The sequence below is a fragment of the Sinocyclocheilus anshuiensis genome, unplaced genomic scaffold (genome assembly GCF_001515605.1).
Source record: "Sinocyclocheilus anshuiensis isolate Anshui unplaced genomic scaffold, SAMN03320099.WGS_v1.1 scaffold364, whole genome shotgun sequence".
NCBI classification, from domain to species: Eukaryota; Metazoa; Chordata; class Actinopteri; order Cypriniformes; family Cyprinidae; genus Sinocyclocheilus; species Sinocyclocheilus anshuiensis.
In genome coordinates, this window is record NW_015555735.1 from 123766 (window position 1) to 143815 (window position 20050).

Genomic DNA, 20050 nt, shown 5'->3' on the forward strand with positions numbered 1-20050 from the left:
AAAAAAAGAGTCAAATAATACCAGAAAAAGTCAAATATGGTCCATTTACCAGCAATTCTGTAAAGGTCCTTCAGAAATGATGTCACTTTCCTCAGTTTATGAGGCTTGCATCCCACCACCTTGTTCCTAGAAAACACCATATATGGCCCTTCTGTAAAATTATCTGTCTTAATTATCAATGTTACGGCTGTGATGGCAAGACATTCTAGACCACAAATGGCACAATTCACCAACCTCAAGAGGGAAAGACACTTCCATGAAAAGCAAAGTGCTCAGACAGAGACAGATCGGTGCAGCTCAGGAATGCACACTCAAAAGGAAATAAAATGGCTCTGAGATTAATATCATTACACCACAACACAAGCTAAATGTTTTATGGCCAAATATGCTCATCTCCAATATGCCTGTGGCTTTCAAGTGTAGAAACATGAATGCATATTGAGTGAGTCTCTGGCACTCTCCAGTCCATCAAACCTTTCACAGGGTGTATCAATATATGCCTAAGCAATTACATGCATGGTTTAAATACTTTTTGCTCATAACTGCTTGACTTCCTCCATCAGTCCCTGACTTGAAAGTGCATGTGGCCACTCTAAGCAAACTGTTCGGTCAATAAAGAGCCTCTTCCGTATAGGCCGGAACTGGACGGTGAAGATGGGACCCTTGGGACAAAAGCCCTTACTCCTCAGCAGCAGGAGATGAACCGTAAAAGTAAGAGACTCAAAGTTCACTCTAGACACTTGATCTTCACCCAGATCACCTGTGGACTGAAAGGCCGCCAATGGATCCCGTTTTCAGCTATTGCATCAAACTAATCTCATTAAACCTGCTGTAACATGAGCGTGGTCAATAACGGTCTCCAAGAGGACGAAAATGTTTCTTTGTTCTCCATGTCACTGTCATGCTCTAATCATATAATGGCACAGTACAGTTGTGGGAGCCTTTTATTGCAGCCATGAATGCAGTGTGAATCAGTACACCTGCAAAGCAAATAGGTTTCATGTATAGCCCTCCATCCTTGCGGAAGTCAACCGATGAATGGGAGATCTTCTGAACAGAGTGTAACGAGAGCTCTTACTGATATTATGAACAAAGGCACGGGAGCCCAACGGAGGATACAAGTCTACTGCTACAATTCTACTGTGACCCTCGGTGCCTCTGAGCGTAATGAAAACATATTATCTTGTGGTGGTTGCAATATGCCCAAACAAACAACCTTAAATGAAGTAATTTAACATTTGCCAAAGGAATAAACCTGCATTTAAAAAATGCAGTGGAATCTGCCAACAAGCCCTTTGCAGAATAAGCACAAATTAAAGTAATATTTTTTTAGTTTATCGCTTTAAGTTAAATTGTGAATCTCAGATTTTCAGTGTGCGCTCAGACTATTGGACCCTACAGTGTACAAACAAACAAAAACACACATTTAGGTTCTGGATGAACAAATTAATGAAAAGAAAAAAAAAAAAAATCTAAAAACGTCAATATGATCTCCAGTGTTGAAATTCACATTGAATTTGGTCAAACAAACAAATAAATGAACAAATTAATAAACTAACAAATTAATTAACTAACAAATTAATTAACTACTGAATGAACAAAGCAGCAACTTAATGAACAAATTAACAAAAAATATAAAAAGTTAACAAATGAATGAAAAAAACTAATAAAGACAAAAAGAACATGAAAGACCAAATAAATGAACAAACAAATGAATAAACAAAAACAAATGAATGAATGACACAATGGCCGAACAAATTAATGAACAAATAAAACAAACTAATAAAGAATGAACTACTAACTAAACAATTGAATGAACAAAAACAAACAAAATAATAATGAACTACTGAGTAAACAAATGAATAAACAAAAAACAAACTAATAATGAATGAACTGCTGAGTAAACAAATGTATGAACAAAAACAAACATACTCTCGCATGAATTAATAAACTACTGAATAAACAAATGAAAACAAATAAATAAATTAAAGCACAAATAAATAAACAAATAAAAATGAAAACAAGAAATTAAGAAATCAGTAATAAATCAAACAAATTACAGATTACAGGAATACCTCTCAAAAGCCATTTTGGCACCCTGTTGAATCATATAGGCCTACTACCACAAGATGTACATCTCAACCTGTGATAGAAACATGGCAATCAGACTAAAATATTTCTGCTAGCATTTGTTTGCTTATTATGGCAAAAAAATACCCAAGAAACACCCAAATGGGGCAAGTTTATGTATAGAAATGACACAACCTCCTTTTCATATTTCCATTAGACAGACATGCACACACTGCTGACTGCAGGAATTTCAGGCCTTTTAACAGGGATTTTAAGATGAAGGAGTCTGCTGATACTACATTTAAAGCTCCTGTTTTTGGCAAGAGAACAAAGTTTATAATAGCTCCTCCCAAGGAATGAAGTAAGCTTGAAAAATGCCCCACATTCTGTCTTTATCAGGAAAGAATTTCTGGACACAGCGAAGCTGCATCTAATCAAGTTGAATAGACTCCAGCCTGTCTAAAGAAGCAAGCACATTTAGTTGCTCTTTAGATAAGTGCCCCAGCTCCAGCACTCCCCTGTTTACTCAGATGAGCCACAGCTCAACTGAACCAACACACACTTTGTGTTCACATTACGTAAGTGACTGCCCATTCAAGATGGGGGAAAAAACACCCAAACAACCATCGAGAAGGCATTGTTTTTTTTTTGGCATTGGTAAATCTCACAATTCAAAATTCATTTGCTGTCGTCCTACATATCCTTCCTCCTTTTGAAGCGTGTTGCTTTGTGTGTCCACATCTATTTTTCTCAAGCAACATCAAAAGAGCCACTGCCTGAATTTCCACATTGGAGATATTATTCAGGACCAAGAACGGTCACCTTCTTCCACCGATCAAGAATTTCGTGCCATCGTGACTTTTTAAATACCAACTTTACAGTCCCCAAGCACTTCGGCTGCACTTTCACAGCCTCTTATCAGCATAATGTAACATTTCATGGCCCATGTTCAGCATCCCCTGGAAAAGGTTATGAGCCCACCGCGAGGGAACTTTGTTGGTACATTACACATCCATTGCACCTAAAATATGAGTGGAAGGATCTTTGATCACTGATCATATTCTCCAGTGCAATTACTTTCAAATGGCCAAACAACACTAAAGCAAAACAGTGGTAATCATGAACAAGTCATTAAGAAAATAGAAAACAATTAAAAAAATAATAATAATAATAATTTAAAAAAAAAAGATTTGAGCTTAAATTATTTATATAAAAAAAAAATACAAAAACACATTTATTTTAATTAGTTATTTTAATCCGCTTTTTGCAGTTGTCATTTCATTTCAATGATGTGACAAATTAATTTTTAAAAGAACAATTACTTAGACTGATTCTCTAATTAATAAAAGCTTATGAAAATTACATGCACTATAATTGTAATACGCAGCATATAGTTTATAATGGGTTTAGCATGTCGCACCACAGGACAAGTTATTCTCAGTCATAACAATTTGAATCCCATATGCATGAATTCATACAAATACGCAAACGTTTAACTTATTTTATGCTTATTAAATGTTGAAAATATCTCTATTATGTGGAGGCATCACACCACAGGACTAAAGTAAACATGAACAGTTCCACATTAACATTACAAATCTGAATAATAGGAGGCAAACTCACTTTTCCCAACTCACAAACCTTCAAACTGTCTAATTTACTTCCTGTTGGGGTCTTGATTAGCAAAGTTTTCAAGGATCCACAAGAGATCATTTATTTGGAAATGGATTTTCTCACTCCCCAAGACTCAATAACTGGTGACAAAATATATTACGATTTTGTTGGTCCATTTTTAAATAGACCCAATGAGAAAAATGAACATATACTTAAATTTAATTTATATCTACATTGTTGTCTGACATTTCTGAATTTCCCAATTCATGATTAGTGCAGTCACACCACAGGGTGTTTATAAAAAATGTTTTTATTTAATTTAATTTAAATAAAATAAAATAATAAACTGTTCTTTGCTGTCAAGCAAAATCCAAATGTAAAAGAAAAAAAGACTTGTGTTTTTCTACTGTACATCATGGCAACTACCCAAATATTATGAGAGATACATGGCTCCATTTTAAAATTCTGTCGGCATAGATCTATAAGCACATTTTTAATGCCAAACACAGATTGCATATAAAACAAAATAGCTCTGAAATATGTGATGGGCATATTGGTCATGGAGGTGGCATGAACACTGTGCAAAGCAAGAAGAGAATCTGCCAGGCCTGCAGTCATGCAACTTGTGGATGAGATTGTGGTGTCACCCACACGTGACTCACTCTCATTCGTCCTCCTCTAATGCCCAACGGGACCGGCGCCACTCTATCCATGAGGATTTTACAGAGGATCAAGATGAGAATTGCAAAGCTAATGCAGAACGTTTGCGGTCAGGCAAAAGAGGAAGTTTTTCTCATGTCATCGAGACCCTTTCAGCTCCCTGGGCGCTGAGTGAAGAGCTGCTACTTTACAATCGAAAGATTTTCAAAGCCACTAAGAAGCAATTAACTGAAGATTTGGAAGCGATAGCCGAATCGAGATTAAAGCCATTTTCTTGCACTGATGTCGGGAGGCTTTTAGTTCACAGGCCCTTTAACCGAGCGTGTATTTGGTGTTATTACATGAAACAAAGTGTTAGCATTTAAAAAGGCTCGGGGAGATGAAGGTGTGCGACCGCCGCCTCTTTACTAATGCAGGAGTTGATGGGCTTCATTTCCCTGTGTGGCCTATCAGCCCTTTTGATATCAGAGCAAATATTAAATAATAATAATGAGGACACTGCAGGGAGACAGAGTCAAATGTTAGGGCAGTTTGGCCTGCTGAACTTTAGAGCCGACACACAAAGGCACAAATCCATCTTTAATAATTGCACAGCACCAACATCCAACACGGTCTCAACATTATTTGCCTGGCACAGGTGGACACCTCAATGTATTTGCCTCATTATTTGAAAGAAACACCAACCTTCAGACTTCACAAAGATAAAGAGCAAAGAGCTTGTGGTTTGTCTTCCTTCCTACTTCAAATACAATTAATATCTATAATAAGCATGAATACCAACTTAAACTCAGCTGAAAATGCAGAAGGTTAAAAAGAAGGGAGCTATTTTCCCTAATGAAACACTGAAGAGTTTTACTTTGAAATGTTCTGAAGGCAGAAAAGAAAAGGTCTCAATTAAGCAATCATTTTCCTGTCTGCTAAAGGGTTTCCTTTTAGACCACTTTAGAGGAAGCAAAACTCCTATGCGTCACTGAAAGATGGCATATATTTTTTCTACAGTTATGATGATGACATGCAAGCCCACATACTCTTCTGAAAATGCAGAAGACTGCCATTTTCCCTAATGAAAGCACAGAAGAGTTTTACTTTGAAATGTTCTGAGGGCAGAAAGGAAAAGGTCTCAATTAAGCAATCATTTTCCTGTCTGCTAAAGGGTTTCCTTTTAGACCACTTTAGAGGAAGCAAAACTCCTATGCGTCACTGAAAGATGGCATATATTTTTTCTACAGTTATGATGATGACATGCAAGCCCACATGATGCAGCCTGCAGTCAACTGTCACAGTCAATCATCTGGCCAGAAAATGAGCGTTTGCTGAGAGAGTGAGAGAGTTCAAATCTGAGTATCAGATGTCTGAATCAATCCACTGTTTATTTGGAGGCATAATTACCACTTATTGTTTTTATGTGGCTCTTTCCCCAATTAAATTTGCAGCATGGAGGCGAGAGAGAGAGAGAGAGGGAGTGTGCTAAAAGAGTTTAGGATTTCCCCATGAATCACACATCAGACTATGACGACAGTGACTGAAGGGAGGAATCTTTGCTGAGTCATGAACAGGTGGTGTCGTTCAGAAGATGACAGCGGGAGTTTATGTGACTGGGAATGTTGGAAAAGGACTAAAAATGAAAAGTTCTCCCAAAAATTCTTTCATTATTTACTCACTCTCATGTCAGTTAAATCTCTTTCTTCGGTGAAAAACAAATGGAGGACAACTTTACCACAGTTCAAGCTCAATTTGTACTTTTCTTTGGTTTTCATTAATCTTCTGACCAACCGTGATGTAACAAATTGGAATATTCATATGAAATCATAGGAATAAGATTTAATTGGTACTGCGGAGGGGGAAGTTTTCAGTGCCTTCATTTCAGTCCGATTGGTCTCAAACAATGCTACTGGCTTAAAATATAGTGCATTAGTAGTGGGCTACAGTTATAAACAGGTAAAAACATCAGGCAAAGCATTGTACAAGAGTAATGTCTTTTCAATTGTTCCTAAAATTTAATGATTGGAGGTTTACAGCATTTTTATGCACATGCAAACTCTTTGCCTACAAACAGTCAAAAGGTCACACGCCTTCCGAAAATAATCACGCTGCTTGGAAAATGAATGGTTTGCACGCAAATTGCAGTACCAAATGCCACACACTGAAATATGCTCACCATCATATGCTGCACCCTGCTATTACATACTGCACAAACAGTAGCATAGAGACAAATGTCAATGATAAACAAGATCCTCAAATGTAAAGAAATTTTTCTAGCAAGACCAAAGTTGTGGGAAAGTGAAGAGTGCACACAAAAATCTGTGTTCTTTCACTATTTAATCACCCACATGTCATTTCAAACCCATTAGGCTACATTATTTTTTACAACAAAACAGTGAAAGTAATAAAGTCTAATTATATTTTGAAAGAATTTACACAGGTTTTTGCCATATACATTTACATTTAGTCATTTAGCCGACGAAAAACAATATAAAAGCGACAACATTAAATTCTAAGTCTTCTAAAGTAAAATGATAGCTTTGCTCGAGGAACAGACTAAAATAAAATTCGCTGAAAATCTTAAAATCAAAAATAATCAAATGTCTGGAATGTCTTACGACGCGAGTTTGACGTCGTGAGTTTAGTTACTTCTGATTTGACAGCTGCAGCAGGGATTCTTAATATTATGTGCAACTGTTCCTTTAATGAAAAGATCCATGTGAAAATCTTTTAAAACACTCATAATATATACACATATATGGAAGAAAAACACATACTGGATTGGAATGACATGAGGGCAAGTAAATAATGACAGAAAGTAGATTTTTGGCTCAACCATTCCTCTAAAGGGCAGGATATTGTCTCTTTGACAGGACCATGTTACACGCATCCAGTTCTGCTCTTGCATTAAACAACACATGGCCTTAACAGGAAGCAGGTGGGACGTCTGTCCTTGTCGTTTATGTCCTTCTCGTGCACCCGAGGTCTGACTGCGAGAGAGAGAGAGAGAGAGAGAAGAGGATACACAGAACCAGAAACACTGTACCAGTGAGCATCTGGTGTGCAGAAAGACAAATATGGTATACAGACATATTTATTATAATTAAAGTATAAGTTGACCCAAAAAATGTTGTTTTGGTCTAGGCCTGGGCGATAAAACGGTATCGATATTTATCGACGGTACACCTTCTTCGATATCGATAGAAAAATTGTTCGATATAGCACACCATTTAGGCACGTACAATGAGTGACGCAGAGCACACACAAACACGAACACATGCTGAAATGAGTGCAGTGCCTGCCTGTGATGAGGAGATTGTGAATAAAAAATGAATATTAGTCGAATTTCTGACTGCGAGAGAGAGAGAGAGAGAGAGAAGAGGATACACAGAACCAGAAACACTGTACCAGTGAGCATCTGGTGTGCAGACAGACAAGAACGGACTACTACAGACATATTTATTATGCTTAAAGTGAAAGTTCACCCAAAAAAAAGTTACATTGGACCCCACTGACTTTCATTGCCCAGACTTTCATTGCATCGTTAAAGTAGCTTCTATTGTGTTTCACACAGGATAGAAGGTCATACGGTTTTGGAATGACATGAGGGCGAGTACATGATGACAATTTTCATTTTGGGTCTATAATACCAATTCTACATAAAATGATGCATAACTCTTCAATGTCACTGACACAAGTGTTCATTGAACGGTCAACCTCAGGGTTTGTGGGAAGTTTTGTCCTCACTGACAGCCTGAACAATATAAATGGACCCAGAAAATACTCTTTAATCGAAGTACAGCCATACTGCAAAACCGTATTGCAAGCCCAACAAAATACTAGGAGATAAACTGAACATCCTTGTGGTAAAACACATTATTCTATGATAGTTTTATCATTTATCCACATGTAGGCGAGATCTTCCACCCAGTGCCCACAGCCACCAAATCCAGACAGCAATTAAAAAGAAATGTCCTGGACAAGCAAACAAAGCTGTTAAGACTTAAAGACTACCTGTCACTGTACGTTTCCACCTTTTTGCTGCCCCATCCTTAACCCTTTTCTCACTTCCAATTATCAATACTTCAAGCTAACAACCATTATCCAAACTTATAGTCACACTACACAGCTTCAATTACTTACCAAATGCACTCCGAGTGCTAATGACATGGTGCTACAAAGCTCTCTGAGGACCTGAATAAAGGCAGTTTTATTTTAGTCCACACGAGAAACAGAAAGCGGCATCCTCTGATCCTAGTGTTTATGAGAGAGCCTCCTCTCATTCTCTCTGCCTCTCTCTTTCTCCTTCCTGTCTCTCTCTTTCCACAGCGAATGGATCCCACACAGCTGCAGCACGCCTCTCTCCCACAGATCAGGGAGGATGTGGGCGTAAAGTGATTTGATTTGCTCTGAATTGTGAAGAGAGGAAACAAGCCAAACATATCCTGAGAGAAGCTTTCAAATCTTGAATGACAGCCTGAATGAATCTGACCAACGGCTTTAGCCAGAGCCCGCATAAGTGCATGAAAGCCACACCGACCATGTTTATACGGACATGAAAATTCAGAATAATATCATAATGTGGTCATATGTCAATGTTGTAAGCGCCATGTAAACACGTTAATCAGCCAATATTCCAGTCAGAACTGCCATGCAAGTATTTGAGCCAAGTGGAATGCAACTTCACAAAAAATAAAAAGGCTTATAATAATAATAATAATAATAAAAGTATGATTATTATTGCGAGCATATGCATGTCCAAATAAAAGCAATTATGAGTGCTATAAACACACTGAAGAAGATTGAGTCAGGAGGAGATTGATTATTTTATTCAAACAGTAAAAAAAATTCATAAACAAATAAACAGGCAAAAACATTGTAAGAGTCTCTTCACTGACATTTTGCAATTCAATGTGCTCCTGTGTGCTGTTGTCAAGGACATGAATGAGAATTAATTAGTTGATTACATTTTCAATTTATTTTTACTAATTCGGCAGAGAAAAAGGCCAGAACAAGCAATATTGAGAAAAGAGCATGCATGTAATTTAATTTATTCAGAATATGCTGCTTACATTTATACAGGGAACAGCTGAGTGAGGCATATGTGACAAGTGTTTTTCAGAACAAAGTGTTAACTAAAATATGGCAAATATTAAAATAATAAATAAAACTAAAATAAATTAAACCTAAATAGTAATATTAAAAAATAAAGAGATAAGCACATAACAAAATGACAAAATGTAAGTAAAATAAAAATGAAAACTGAAAATATACAAATAAAAGCTACTTCTAAATATGAATAAAAACTTTACTACTATAAGACTGATATGGACCTCAACTGAAAAACTATTTATACCAAGAGAACTGTGGATATAGATTCATATGTTTCGAGAAAATGTCAAAGCCTGATTCACTCAGCAACAGCTGTGTAAATTCCTGCAAGATATATTAAGCTGTATGTATTTAATTGTATTGATACTATAAAGCTGTAAATTTCATGTGCATAAACCTGTCGCAATAATCAATATATCGACTTATCGCACAAAATATGTACATGACCTCAAACATTTTTGGTTACGCAATATAATTGCCAAAATTAATGTCACCATGTTTTTTGCATTCCACTTGCGCCAGTGTCTTTTGCAGCTTCTCGTACATAACGTGGTGTAGTTGGTGCTAGTTCAAATTTAAAAAAATGCTTCTACAAAAAATGTTTCATCTGCAGATGTGGCCTTGTTTAGGGATCTGTGCCTTTGTGCATACGGACATCTGACTGATACGTAGTGATTGTGTTTTTCAGCAATACAGTGTACCCTTAATTTACAGAGAAAAGAAGGTCCGGGAAAAATCTGTTGATGGAAAAATCTCCATACAAGTTCTTTGTGAATTTTTCTTTTTTCTACTTGTTACTTTGCACTTTTTGTTAGAAAATTTTTATTTACTATTTATTCAAGTTTTTTAAGGTATCTAATATTTTGATACTTAATTTCCACGATCTAAATATTCTTAAGAATTAAAAGTTTGTTGTCATTTGAAAGTGTGTTGGCCTTCTTGCATTATTACGCTTTTATATTATGATTATATATTCAGTGGCATGAAATGGCCTTAAAATGACAATAATAAATAATATTGTTTAACGCAATTATTTCTGGGCCAATATATCGCACAACAAAAAGGTGTTATCGTGACAGGCCTACATGTGCAATAAAAATTATAATAATAATAATAATCTGAACAGCCCTCCCAGCAGGCTATAACTGAGCGGAGAATTGCTTCCCAGCAATAATATTATAATATCAACAGCCTTGTTGATGAGGCCCTCAAGACACTGTAGCACTGAAACTCAATCAAAGCACTTGTGCACACCAAATTATTTCGGGACAACAAATACGATTTTGTGAAGCTTACGGGTCAAAAGCTACCAGTGAAAGACCCCACAAATAGCCTCTGCTTTGAGCCGAGTGATTTATACATTTAAATTCATGCATCAACAAAATGCGCTACTGTTAAGTAAGCTATTCACTACACCGACTAGCAAAACCTTTATAAAAATATAATAGAGAGGAATAATAATAATTATTCTATTTATTTATTTAATAATTACTCTATTATTATAATAAATAATAGAGAGGAAAACAAATCGAAACAAAAACAACCACAAAAGCCCTGGACAGATACTGTGGCATGATAATGGCTCAAGTACTAATGCAAAACTCTTGCTGTAGACTGACCTGGACGTGTCATGCAAATTAACTTTTCACTTAAAGCAAAGAGCCACGAGAGCACTAACCAAAGTGAGTGCTGCCAGCAGAGGATAATGCTTCTGCTACATCACAATGATAAATGATAATGGTCACAGCACATCTTTGAGTACCACTACCTGCCATTTCATCAACCTACTCTAGCAGAAGAAGCCAAGTGGATGATGACTTGCTGGAATAATATCTTTTGACTCAGAGGTCCAAAACAGCAGTTGCTAGTGAAAATGTTGGGCCATAGATAGAAAGTAGGACAACCAAGCTCATGAGAGCAGCAAAAGATACCAGCTGCACAGAACAAACTGACAGTGTAAGTCACATATCATAAAGTTCATTAAAACACCAATCTGTTTAATACAGTCTAACGTCCACTGTACCATCAAATATTAACATCCACTCTACAGAATTAGCTTCAGACGAATCGACTGGATACATTTACACAGCTCACATGACTATGAAAAATTAAAAAGCCGATGACAATGAAGTGATTGTTCGAGATCGTTTCGTTTCAGATTGTTCATTGTTGATGTGCAGCTCATCAAAACGCCTCAGTGAATCAAGTCCATGATGTCTTTGAGCTCAAGGGTCCCATGAATGTAGTAACCTAAACAGCTGACTCCTCACAAGTGAAAGAACTAAAAACAGACCATCTTGCATATTAAATGCGCAGATCAGTGCAAACAGGTCACCCACACATGCATACACTAAAATTGATTACATTTGATTTCTGTAATGTCTTTGGCACGTCTTCAGGAGTGTGCCTCCAGAGCACTCCATCATAATAAAAATGTCCATACATGATTGAACCACTGAAACTGGCATAGCTGATGCCTTCATTGTTACTATATTACTGTTGAACTCATGGAAAATGCTCTTAAAGAGATAGTTCACCCAAAAATGTTGTTCCAAAACTCACCCTCATGTCGTTCCAAAACCATTTTGAACTAATTAAAATATTTTTAATATTCTCTCATCATTTATGCCCATCTATTAAGAGGTGTACTATAATTTGCAAGCTTCTAAAAGTACAAATAGTCATCTTAAAATAAATCCATATGAATCTAGTGGTTTAACCCAAGTCTTCTGAAGAGATATGATCACTTTATATGATGAATAGATATAATTTTGCCTTTAATTCAGATATAAACATTGATCAACACATACAGATACACATCAAACATAGTCGACAGAATGCTTGCTTGGAGAAAATTTTGGTTGGTTGGACTTTAAATGGACATATATTATTGATGAGAGAAAACATATCTTCATTTGTGTTACTAAGATGAATGAAAGTCTTATGGATTTGGAAGGACATTAGGGTGAGAGTAAATGATACCAGAATTTATTAGAATTTTTTTTTTGGGTGAACTAACCCTTGAATGTCTAACTAATCTGCATGTCTAAACTTGTCAAGACATCCCTCCTCTTCCAAACAAGGGAGTATATAAAGGCTTTTGCCATAAAGAGGCAGTTAAAAATATAATTTCTGTCATCCTTCACTAATCTTCATGTTGTCAGCCAGAATGACAGTCCCAGTAACCATTCACTTGCATCATATGGAAAAGGAGTCATTGAAAGGGTGACTGAGGTTGTCAATTGCTTACATTTCGCCAAACATCTCCTTTCGTGATCCACAGAATAAAGGCTGGAACAAAATAAGGATAGGTAATTTTTCATTTTAAGGCGAACTGTCCCTTTAAGGTTCCTGAATGCACATTGGCAAACATTGTGTTTTGCTTAAAGGTCCCATATTGTACACCTTTCTGGAGTTTTATTTGAGGTTTTGATGTCCTTAAGAATATATATTTGAGGTATAAGTACCAAAAACCATCTCAATATATGTTTACCGCAATTTCAGTTTTGACAATATGGGACCTTTAAAATTAAAAGCAAAAACACTTGGGGAATTCTACTAGTAAACAGTGGCCAAGTAAAGAAAAACAACCCAGACCATCTTATTAAACCAACACCAACTACAGATTTAGATTAGGGAGCATTTACATTTGTTTTGAATATTTTGTAGACGTACAAATGCTGGAATTAAACCAAATAAGCTCTTACATCCTACTCCTTCATACTTGAAAGTCTAATACAAAGAAGCGTCACGAATCATAGCAATATTGCAATTTAGCCACAATATTACAGCATATATTCAGCATGATCCACACAAAAGTAACGCGTCAGTGTGTTTTGTTATATTTGTAACGCTTGTTGTTTTACTACAGAAACTATATCGGCCGTAATCAACCATCATCATTGTAACAAGCACTAACCTTGATCCGCTTCACTTTCTTCCACTTGTTACTACGCCATACGCCATTCACTCTTTGTCGGGATGCCCCTTCATTTCCTAAAGCTCTTCTCGCATTCCACACTCTGATTCAATGGATTTTAATTGATCTTTTCGGAGATTCCTAGTCACATCCAACGCTCCACTGACAGGCTATTGAACACAATGAGAAAGAGGGATAGGGTTTTAAACAGCTGTTTCCAAAATGGAGTGATCCCACAGCCAATCACACTCAGTCTGCTCTATTACAAATAACAGCACTTCGCTTTGCTCACGCGGAGCTGCTTGCGTGAAAACAATTGTGCGCTGAACAGTAACTTTGAATAATCCGCATCTTAAAGTGTTTGTTTTTAGGAAGATTTATGAAAAGGAAGCAAGTTTCCAAGCTGCAGTACGTCACTGCGAGTGCTGAATACCCTTACAAAATTACCATGGTAACCAGTTTCCGCAAAAATACCATACCACAGTGATTTTCTTATGAAAATGTGGAAACTTAGCCTCCACTGTCAGCAAAAATGAACAAATTAAGCATGATCATTTCTGAAAACGTTATACTTTGAAGAAGATATTAATGTAAGGTGTTTTACTGTAATATTTTTTTTTAAGGATTTTACGGTATTTTGTGCCGGGTGAAGACATTTTCCAGCTATAGGAAGAAAGGAAGTGTGCTAGTGGATGAAGTTTCTGTCAGATGGTGAATGTCTCCATCTTCTGGTGAACGCCATACTACACAGCACTTCTTCAGCCAACCAAAAATAACAGAATAATTTCTTAACTTTGAAAATTATCATCTTTACTGACTGTTTCACAAAATATTTAAATAATAAGATATGTCTACAATACTGACACATTAAACACAAGGCTTAAAAATAAGGCATAAAATCTGCTCAGTAAGACAAAAATTAAATTACATCCCTTAATACTTAAAATAAAACAAACCAGTTATCTTTACAAGGTGTATACAACATTAAAGGTTAATATTCATCTGAACAATTTTGGCAAATGACAATATACAAACACACATTGTGAATTGGCCACTTAACTTTCAAAATATTGTGTTGTTGAGATGTAAATAAGTGTACTGAGCTAACTGACCTCAGCTTAATATGCTTTACCTGTACCACTATCTGATGTCTAACCAATTTTAAAGCTTATCACGAAACTTATAATGACAACGGTATTGGGTGTACAAAAATGTAACGCACACTCCCGAACAGTAAAAGACATAAACAAGGAAAACAATATTTTAGAGCGGTCCACAAATCAGAAATAAACATGGTCATTATTTTATTCTCTGTAGCATAAAATAATCTTTTGGCTAATCTTTCTTATAAGGCTTTTAAATTTAAAAAATGCACATTGTTATTGCTTTGTATATAATTGACATGAGCCACTATCTCCAATCTAAATTCTCTATTTAATTAACCTTTCTAAATATCTCATTTTCCCTTCACCCTAAATTAAGGCAAGCAATATTTGATTTGTGACATAAAATAAGAATGATGTAGTGCTGAACATTGTTTTAGACATTGTAACAGATACAGACACAGATTAAAACCCAAGGCTATGAGTATTCTGAAAATGATTTTGAATCAAGTTTTTTTAAACACATGGTAACCAGATTAAGCCAAAGCAATAAGAATATATCCAGCATCTAAATGGCTGTCTGTACTAGATATTTTAAACGGTCAGACTCATCCGGTGACCTGTGAATACATAGTTGGTCATAGCTAAATAAATGTTTCAAAAGAAGCCATTGCACATTGCCAGGTCAGTAACAATAATAAAGCTGGGAACGTAGATGTCTGAAGGAGTCCTCTCCATGTGCACCAGCTTGCTCTCCCTCAAACAGCATGGAGTCTGGCATAACGACGCCCTCCAGAGGATCAGGCTGACAGAACTCCACCACAAACTCTTCCTCAGCCCCCAACAGCGTTCTGGACCAGGCAGACATGTCAAGTCTTCCAGCCACTCCTCCATACTCTTGAGGAAGCACAGACTGAGGAATGACTCGATGGAGAGAGGCCAAGTCTGAACCGTGAAGGACATACTGTTGGGAGAAGACAGGCCCTTGTTTCCAGTATTATTGTGCTAGAAATGTCTGTGCGTAAATACCAGGATAAGAAGTCGGTTACTTACCCTCTCTGCCATTTTCTCTTTCAGAAATGGCTTAATTATTGCAAAAATACCCTTGAAGATACGTGGCTCATTTATGATGTTTACAGCCTTTATTCTGATTGGGAAGCCATCCTGAAACACAAAAGCAGCAGTCAGTGCTAAAAATCAATGACTTCATCGTAAATAATCTCTGGGCTACTTTTTCCAATGTCTTACCTGAAGGATACCAACAACTTTTTTTGCCAAAAGTGGTCCTGGATTAGAGGCTTGAGAGAGGCCAACTCCTGTATAATCCACCAGGATAACAATTCCATTCACTTGGGTTTCCTCAGGCTGAATCAGCTTCTCTAATGTCAAATAAATTGCCCGAATGTTGTCCACAAATGGGTAATCATTAGGCTTCCATTTACCTAGGAAAGCAAAAGACAAGAAAAAAATGTTTGTTGTAATCATCTTTTCGGCTCAATTATAACATATTTGTGTGCACGAATAAATCATTCATAACAAACAATGCAATATTTGGGGGGGAAAAAAACAAAAAAAAGAGCAGCATTCTGGTTAAAGTTGAGGCACAGTTCCAAAAGGCTTTAATCCTATAAAGCAGGGGATTCAAACTCAGTTCCTGGAGGGACGCAGCCCTGCAGAGTTTAGTTCCAACCCTGCCCCAACACACATACCATGTAGTTTCCAAATAAATCTAAATGACTTGATTAGCTGGATCAGGTGTGTTTAATTAGGGTTGAATCTAAACTGTGCAGGGCTGTGGCCCTCCAGGAACTGAGTTTGACACCCCTGCTATAAAGTATCATAATTCGATACATAATTCTAAAAAAGTATCATAATTCAATACATTAATTTCTAAGGCCTTGCTGAAAAACCTGTTGTACAGAATCTTCTACATCTTCATAATATTCCATGTTTTTTTTTAGTAAGTAAAATACCTTTTAGTATAATTCTAAAAATGTCCACCTTCAGGTCTTGGTATTTTTGCTGCGAAATATTTACTGATTTTTATGACATATGAATGACTTTTACATAGTAATATTTTAAGATGAACATTTAGTGGACTTAAAGGGTTAGTTCACCCAAAAATGAAAAATGTATGTTTATCTGCTTACCCCCAGGGAATCCAAGATGTAGGTGACTTTGTTTCTTCGGTAGGGCCGCCTCACGTGCCGGCTGTCGAGGACGCGCTCAGGACAGTTCAGAAATTGCAGTGCATCAGAGGTAAAAAAACGATATAAATACTGTTCAGTTTCTTGCACAGACCGATCGTTTCGTGTCTTTACACATCAATGTATCGTCACGAGCCGCAGGGTTTAATTTGGTTTTGTTTGTGTATGTTTTTTTTTACTCTCAAAGCCGTGATTCCCATCCACTGACATCATAGGACTGACAGATTGCAACGGTTTGTGTTAAAAATCTTTGTTTGTGTTCTACTGAAGAAACAAGGTCACCTACATCTTTGATGCCCTGGGGGTAAGTAGATAAACATCAAATTTTCATTTTTGGGTGAACTATCCCTTTAAGCAACCTAGGTTGACTGGATTACCCATACATTATTTTTTAGACAAATTATTTTGCATTATATGTTTTGCCCCCTGCAATTAAAACTACAGAGCTTTGATCATGAAACTACTCAATATATTATTGGGAGATATAGAATGACAACTGACATGTATATGCACTTTATGTAAGTTTGCTATACTAATATAATATCTAATTGATTAGCCATCAGAATTTCATCTTACTTTTTGGCCATATCAATATCAGCCATTCCAAATTGCATGTTTTTGCCCATTTTGGGCCTCTGAATAACATTGAGGTGTTTTTCCTTCTTGAGTGTGAGCTCCATTTTTTCACTATATCATACTATATGAGACAAACTCTTCCATTTCAAAAGATTCAATTTTTTTCTAACTATTATGTCTTATGTCAGGTTTCACATAGTTATTTTTTTTATAATTTATTAATCTAACCCAAATATTTGGATTTCATGTCTGATTAGGTCTTGTTAAGACAATAAGAAGAAGCATTACCTGGACGTAAACACAGTATGTAGCGTCCATGAGGGTCTGGTCTGGGCAGGACAGTGAGAAAACCCAGATCTAGGACGTGCTTCACTGTAGAGGGCTTCAGGTCCTGAAACACCTCAGGCCAGGCTTTCCGGCTGGCATGATAATTCAAGAGTAGCTGAAGGGCCCGGTCATAATCAAACTTTCTGGCCCTGAGGAAACGCAGCAGGAATGCATCGTCTAACCGTGTCCTCAGATTAGGGTGGTCTTTTAGTATCATATCTCGTAATGCCTGGACATCCCGGAGCCTCCATTCGGGCTTCTCCTGGAGCTCTTCCCGTGCCTTGGCCACTAGTTCAGGAGTCAGGGTGCAGGCGTAGATGGGTGGGGGAGGAGCTGGGAAGCCTACACCTGCCACCGCTTCCCTTGGTGGGCCAAGATCAATTTGACCATTTTGGTCTGCCATGGGCTATTGGTGTATAGAAATATTCAAGTCTCTTTAAATATAAAATAATGTAAATGACAAACATAGAGCAGTTATGGGCAATTGCATTTCCACAATTTTAGCTAATTTTAAACAATGTCTCAAAATAGAACAATACAGAAATACAATCGAAAAATTAACACTAAATAAGGAACAAATAAGCATTTTTCATTTATGTTGACTAGCTTAAAATAATTAAATTTATTACCAAGTCATTTTACTTTACTACTTTTTGCAACCTGTATTAGCTGTTAAGGTATTTAAGAAGTATTTTCTATTCCCTTCAATAGACTAGTGTGAAAATCAATTATTTTTTGTTGGTAAATGTTAGATTTTGAAGACATTGGGTTCATATTTATATGACAATGTACCTCTTTCTGGTGACCATTAAATTAAAGTAATCATGGTATTATTTTCTACAGTATTTTCTAAATACAGCGAGATGTTTTATGAGGAACAACTGTAGTTGGACTCATATACTTAAACATGAACTGCACTATCATATGAATAAGAAAAAATATATAACGTTACATCTCTAATCACTGATGTCAGAACCATAGCTAAATCAATATGAAATCATCTTAACGCTACTGTGGTGCTCATGAATTACTGTAATTAAACATATAAAAACGACGCTTGGTACTTTAAAATGCTGAATGGTTACATTTATCGTGATAGCTTCCGTTTTTCAACGTTTAATAGTTGATGCCCTTCACGTAAAACCTAACACAAATCAAACAGGGAATATAATCAACCTACCTAAGAAATCCGCAATCAATTCCGTGTACAGGGAGAAGCCGTTCTACCATTGGTCATTCTGTATCATGTGATGTTTGACGAAAGACACGTTTATTCTGCCTGTTTCCCTTAAAGCTGAAGTGTGTAATTCTTTCGAAATAAAACATCGAGATATCCCAATTAATATGCAGAGGCAATTATAAAAAAGTAGTTTGTAGTCTGATTTACCGTAAAATGTAAACACTTTGACTCTATGACATTATCAAACATTGCTCGGATTATTTGAGCATCTTTACAGCGCAACATTGGCTCAACCAATGGCGTGGGTTTGGGGGCAGGACTATGTGTTTTTGGCCAATTGCAGCAGACACAACTGCTCGGGGTTCGGGGTAACCTGTTTACAGACGCGGTACAGGTAAGGGGGGATTTTTGCTTTAAGCAAAAGTGGCGTTGGTTTTGGTTATAAAAATCGACTTTTACTTTTCATATGCTGTTAATAGGCCACACCTTGTTACATTCTGTCCCATCGAAGTACCGTAGTTGTTCGAAACAGTTATGAAATAAACAATGTTGAACTAAGCCAGTGGTTCTCAAACCTGTGCTGGAGTACCCCCAGCCCTGCACATTTTGTATGTCTCCCTCATCTATCACACCTCATCAGCTCATTAGTGGAGACTGCAAGACCTGAAGTGGGTGTGTCAGATATAGGGAGACACAAAATGTGCAGTGCTGGGGGTACTTAATGGAGAGGTTTGAGAACCACTGAACTAGGCTATATCTTGAAAGCTACTTGACACTAGGTTTATTGAATTATAGATGTGATTAACGTGAGGTTCATTCAATAATTGGCACATCTGGTTATATCATTCCTGACAAAGATTTCTTAAGAGAAACTATCAGTAAAGGCGCCTGCTTTATGAATTGTTTTATTGTCTGTTATCAGTGTTGAGAAGCACACACCCCCAGCACTAAAAATCCTTGACCATTCTCTGCCACGTACACTTACTTTTATCATCTTGTTTTGAAGCAGGTTTTACAGCTGGAGATGATTATGAGCCTGAAAAGTTCCTCTGAAAAACTTTTGCCATCGAGTAAGGCTTTAAATTTGGAAGGAAATGGCGTATGCATGATCACAGTTTAAGTGCCTGCTGAAAAATAAAAAAATAAAAAATCTTAAACCAGTCTTACTTTGCTGGATTTTATCTGGTCTTCTAGCCTGACCTGATATTTCTCTGAAACCTGTACTAGTCCAGACCAACAAACCATTTTAGACTAGTTTAAGTTGGATTTTCTAGGAGGGTATATAAAAAATAAAAAGGAT

At 36.7% G+C, this 20050-nt stretch overlaps 2 protein-coding genes across 3 annotated transcripts in view; both read right to left on the minus strand.

Annotated features, from left to right (window-relative positions):
* Positions 1–13604, minus strand: part of LOC107673080 (cAMP-dependent protein kinase inhibitor gamma-like) — a 24816-nt gene extending 11212 nt beyond the window's left edge. The window contains exon 1 of the mRNA XM_016466527.1: positions 13358–13604. The gene's annotated coding sequence lies outside the window, so the exon portion shown is untranslated. The remainder of the gene's footprint in view (positions 1–13357) is intronic.
* A 266-nt stretch (positions 13605–13870) lies between these two features.
* ttpal (tocopherol (alpha) transfer protein-like) lies at positions 13871–18808 on the minus strand. 2 transcript variants are annotated; one of them, XM_016466525.1, is made up of 5 exons: positions 18751–18808; positions 17532–17976; positions 15709–15902; positions 15514–15624; positions 13871–15424 (listed from the first exon to the last, which is right to left on the minus strand). In XM_016466525.1, the coding sequence occupies exons 2-5, from the start codon at positions 17971–17973 to the stop codon at positions 15146–15148; spliced, it is 1026 nt and encodes a 341-aa protein (XP_016322011.1). In that variant the 5' UTR covers positions 17974–17976; positions 18751–18808; the 3' UTR covers positions 13871–15145. The 2 variants fall into 2 exon arrangements, with proteins under 2 accessions (XP_016322011.1, XP_016322012.1); XM_016466526.1 differs by lacking the exon at positions 18751–18808 and adding an exon at positions 18656–18734.
* Between the last annotated feature and the right edge of the window lie 1242 nt (positions 18809–20050).

Excerpts from the sequence above, each read along its gene's own strand:
- ttpal (XM_016466525.1), bottom strand. The coding sequence starts at position 17,973 with ATGGCAGACCAAAATGGTCAAATTGATCTTGGCCCACCAAGGGAAGCG. Across the intron at positions 15,903-17,531 it reads CATACTGTGTTTACGTCCAG|GTAAATGGAAGCCTAATGAT; the intron begins GTAATGCTTCTT and ends TTGCTTTCCTAG. Across the intron at positions 15,625-15,708 it reads AAGTTGTTGGTATCCTTCAG|GATGGCTTCCCAATCAGAAT; the intron begins GTAAGACATTGG and ends TTTGTGTTTCAG.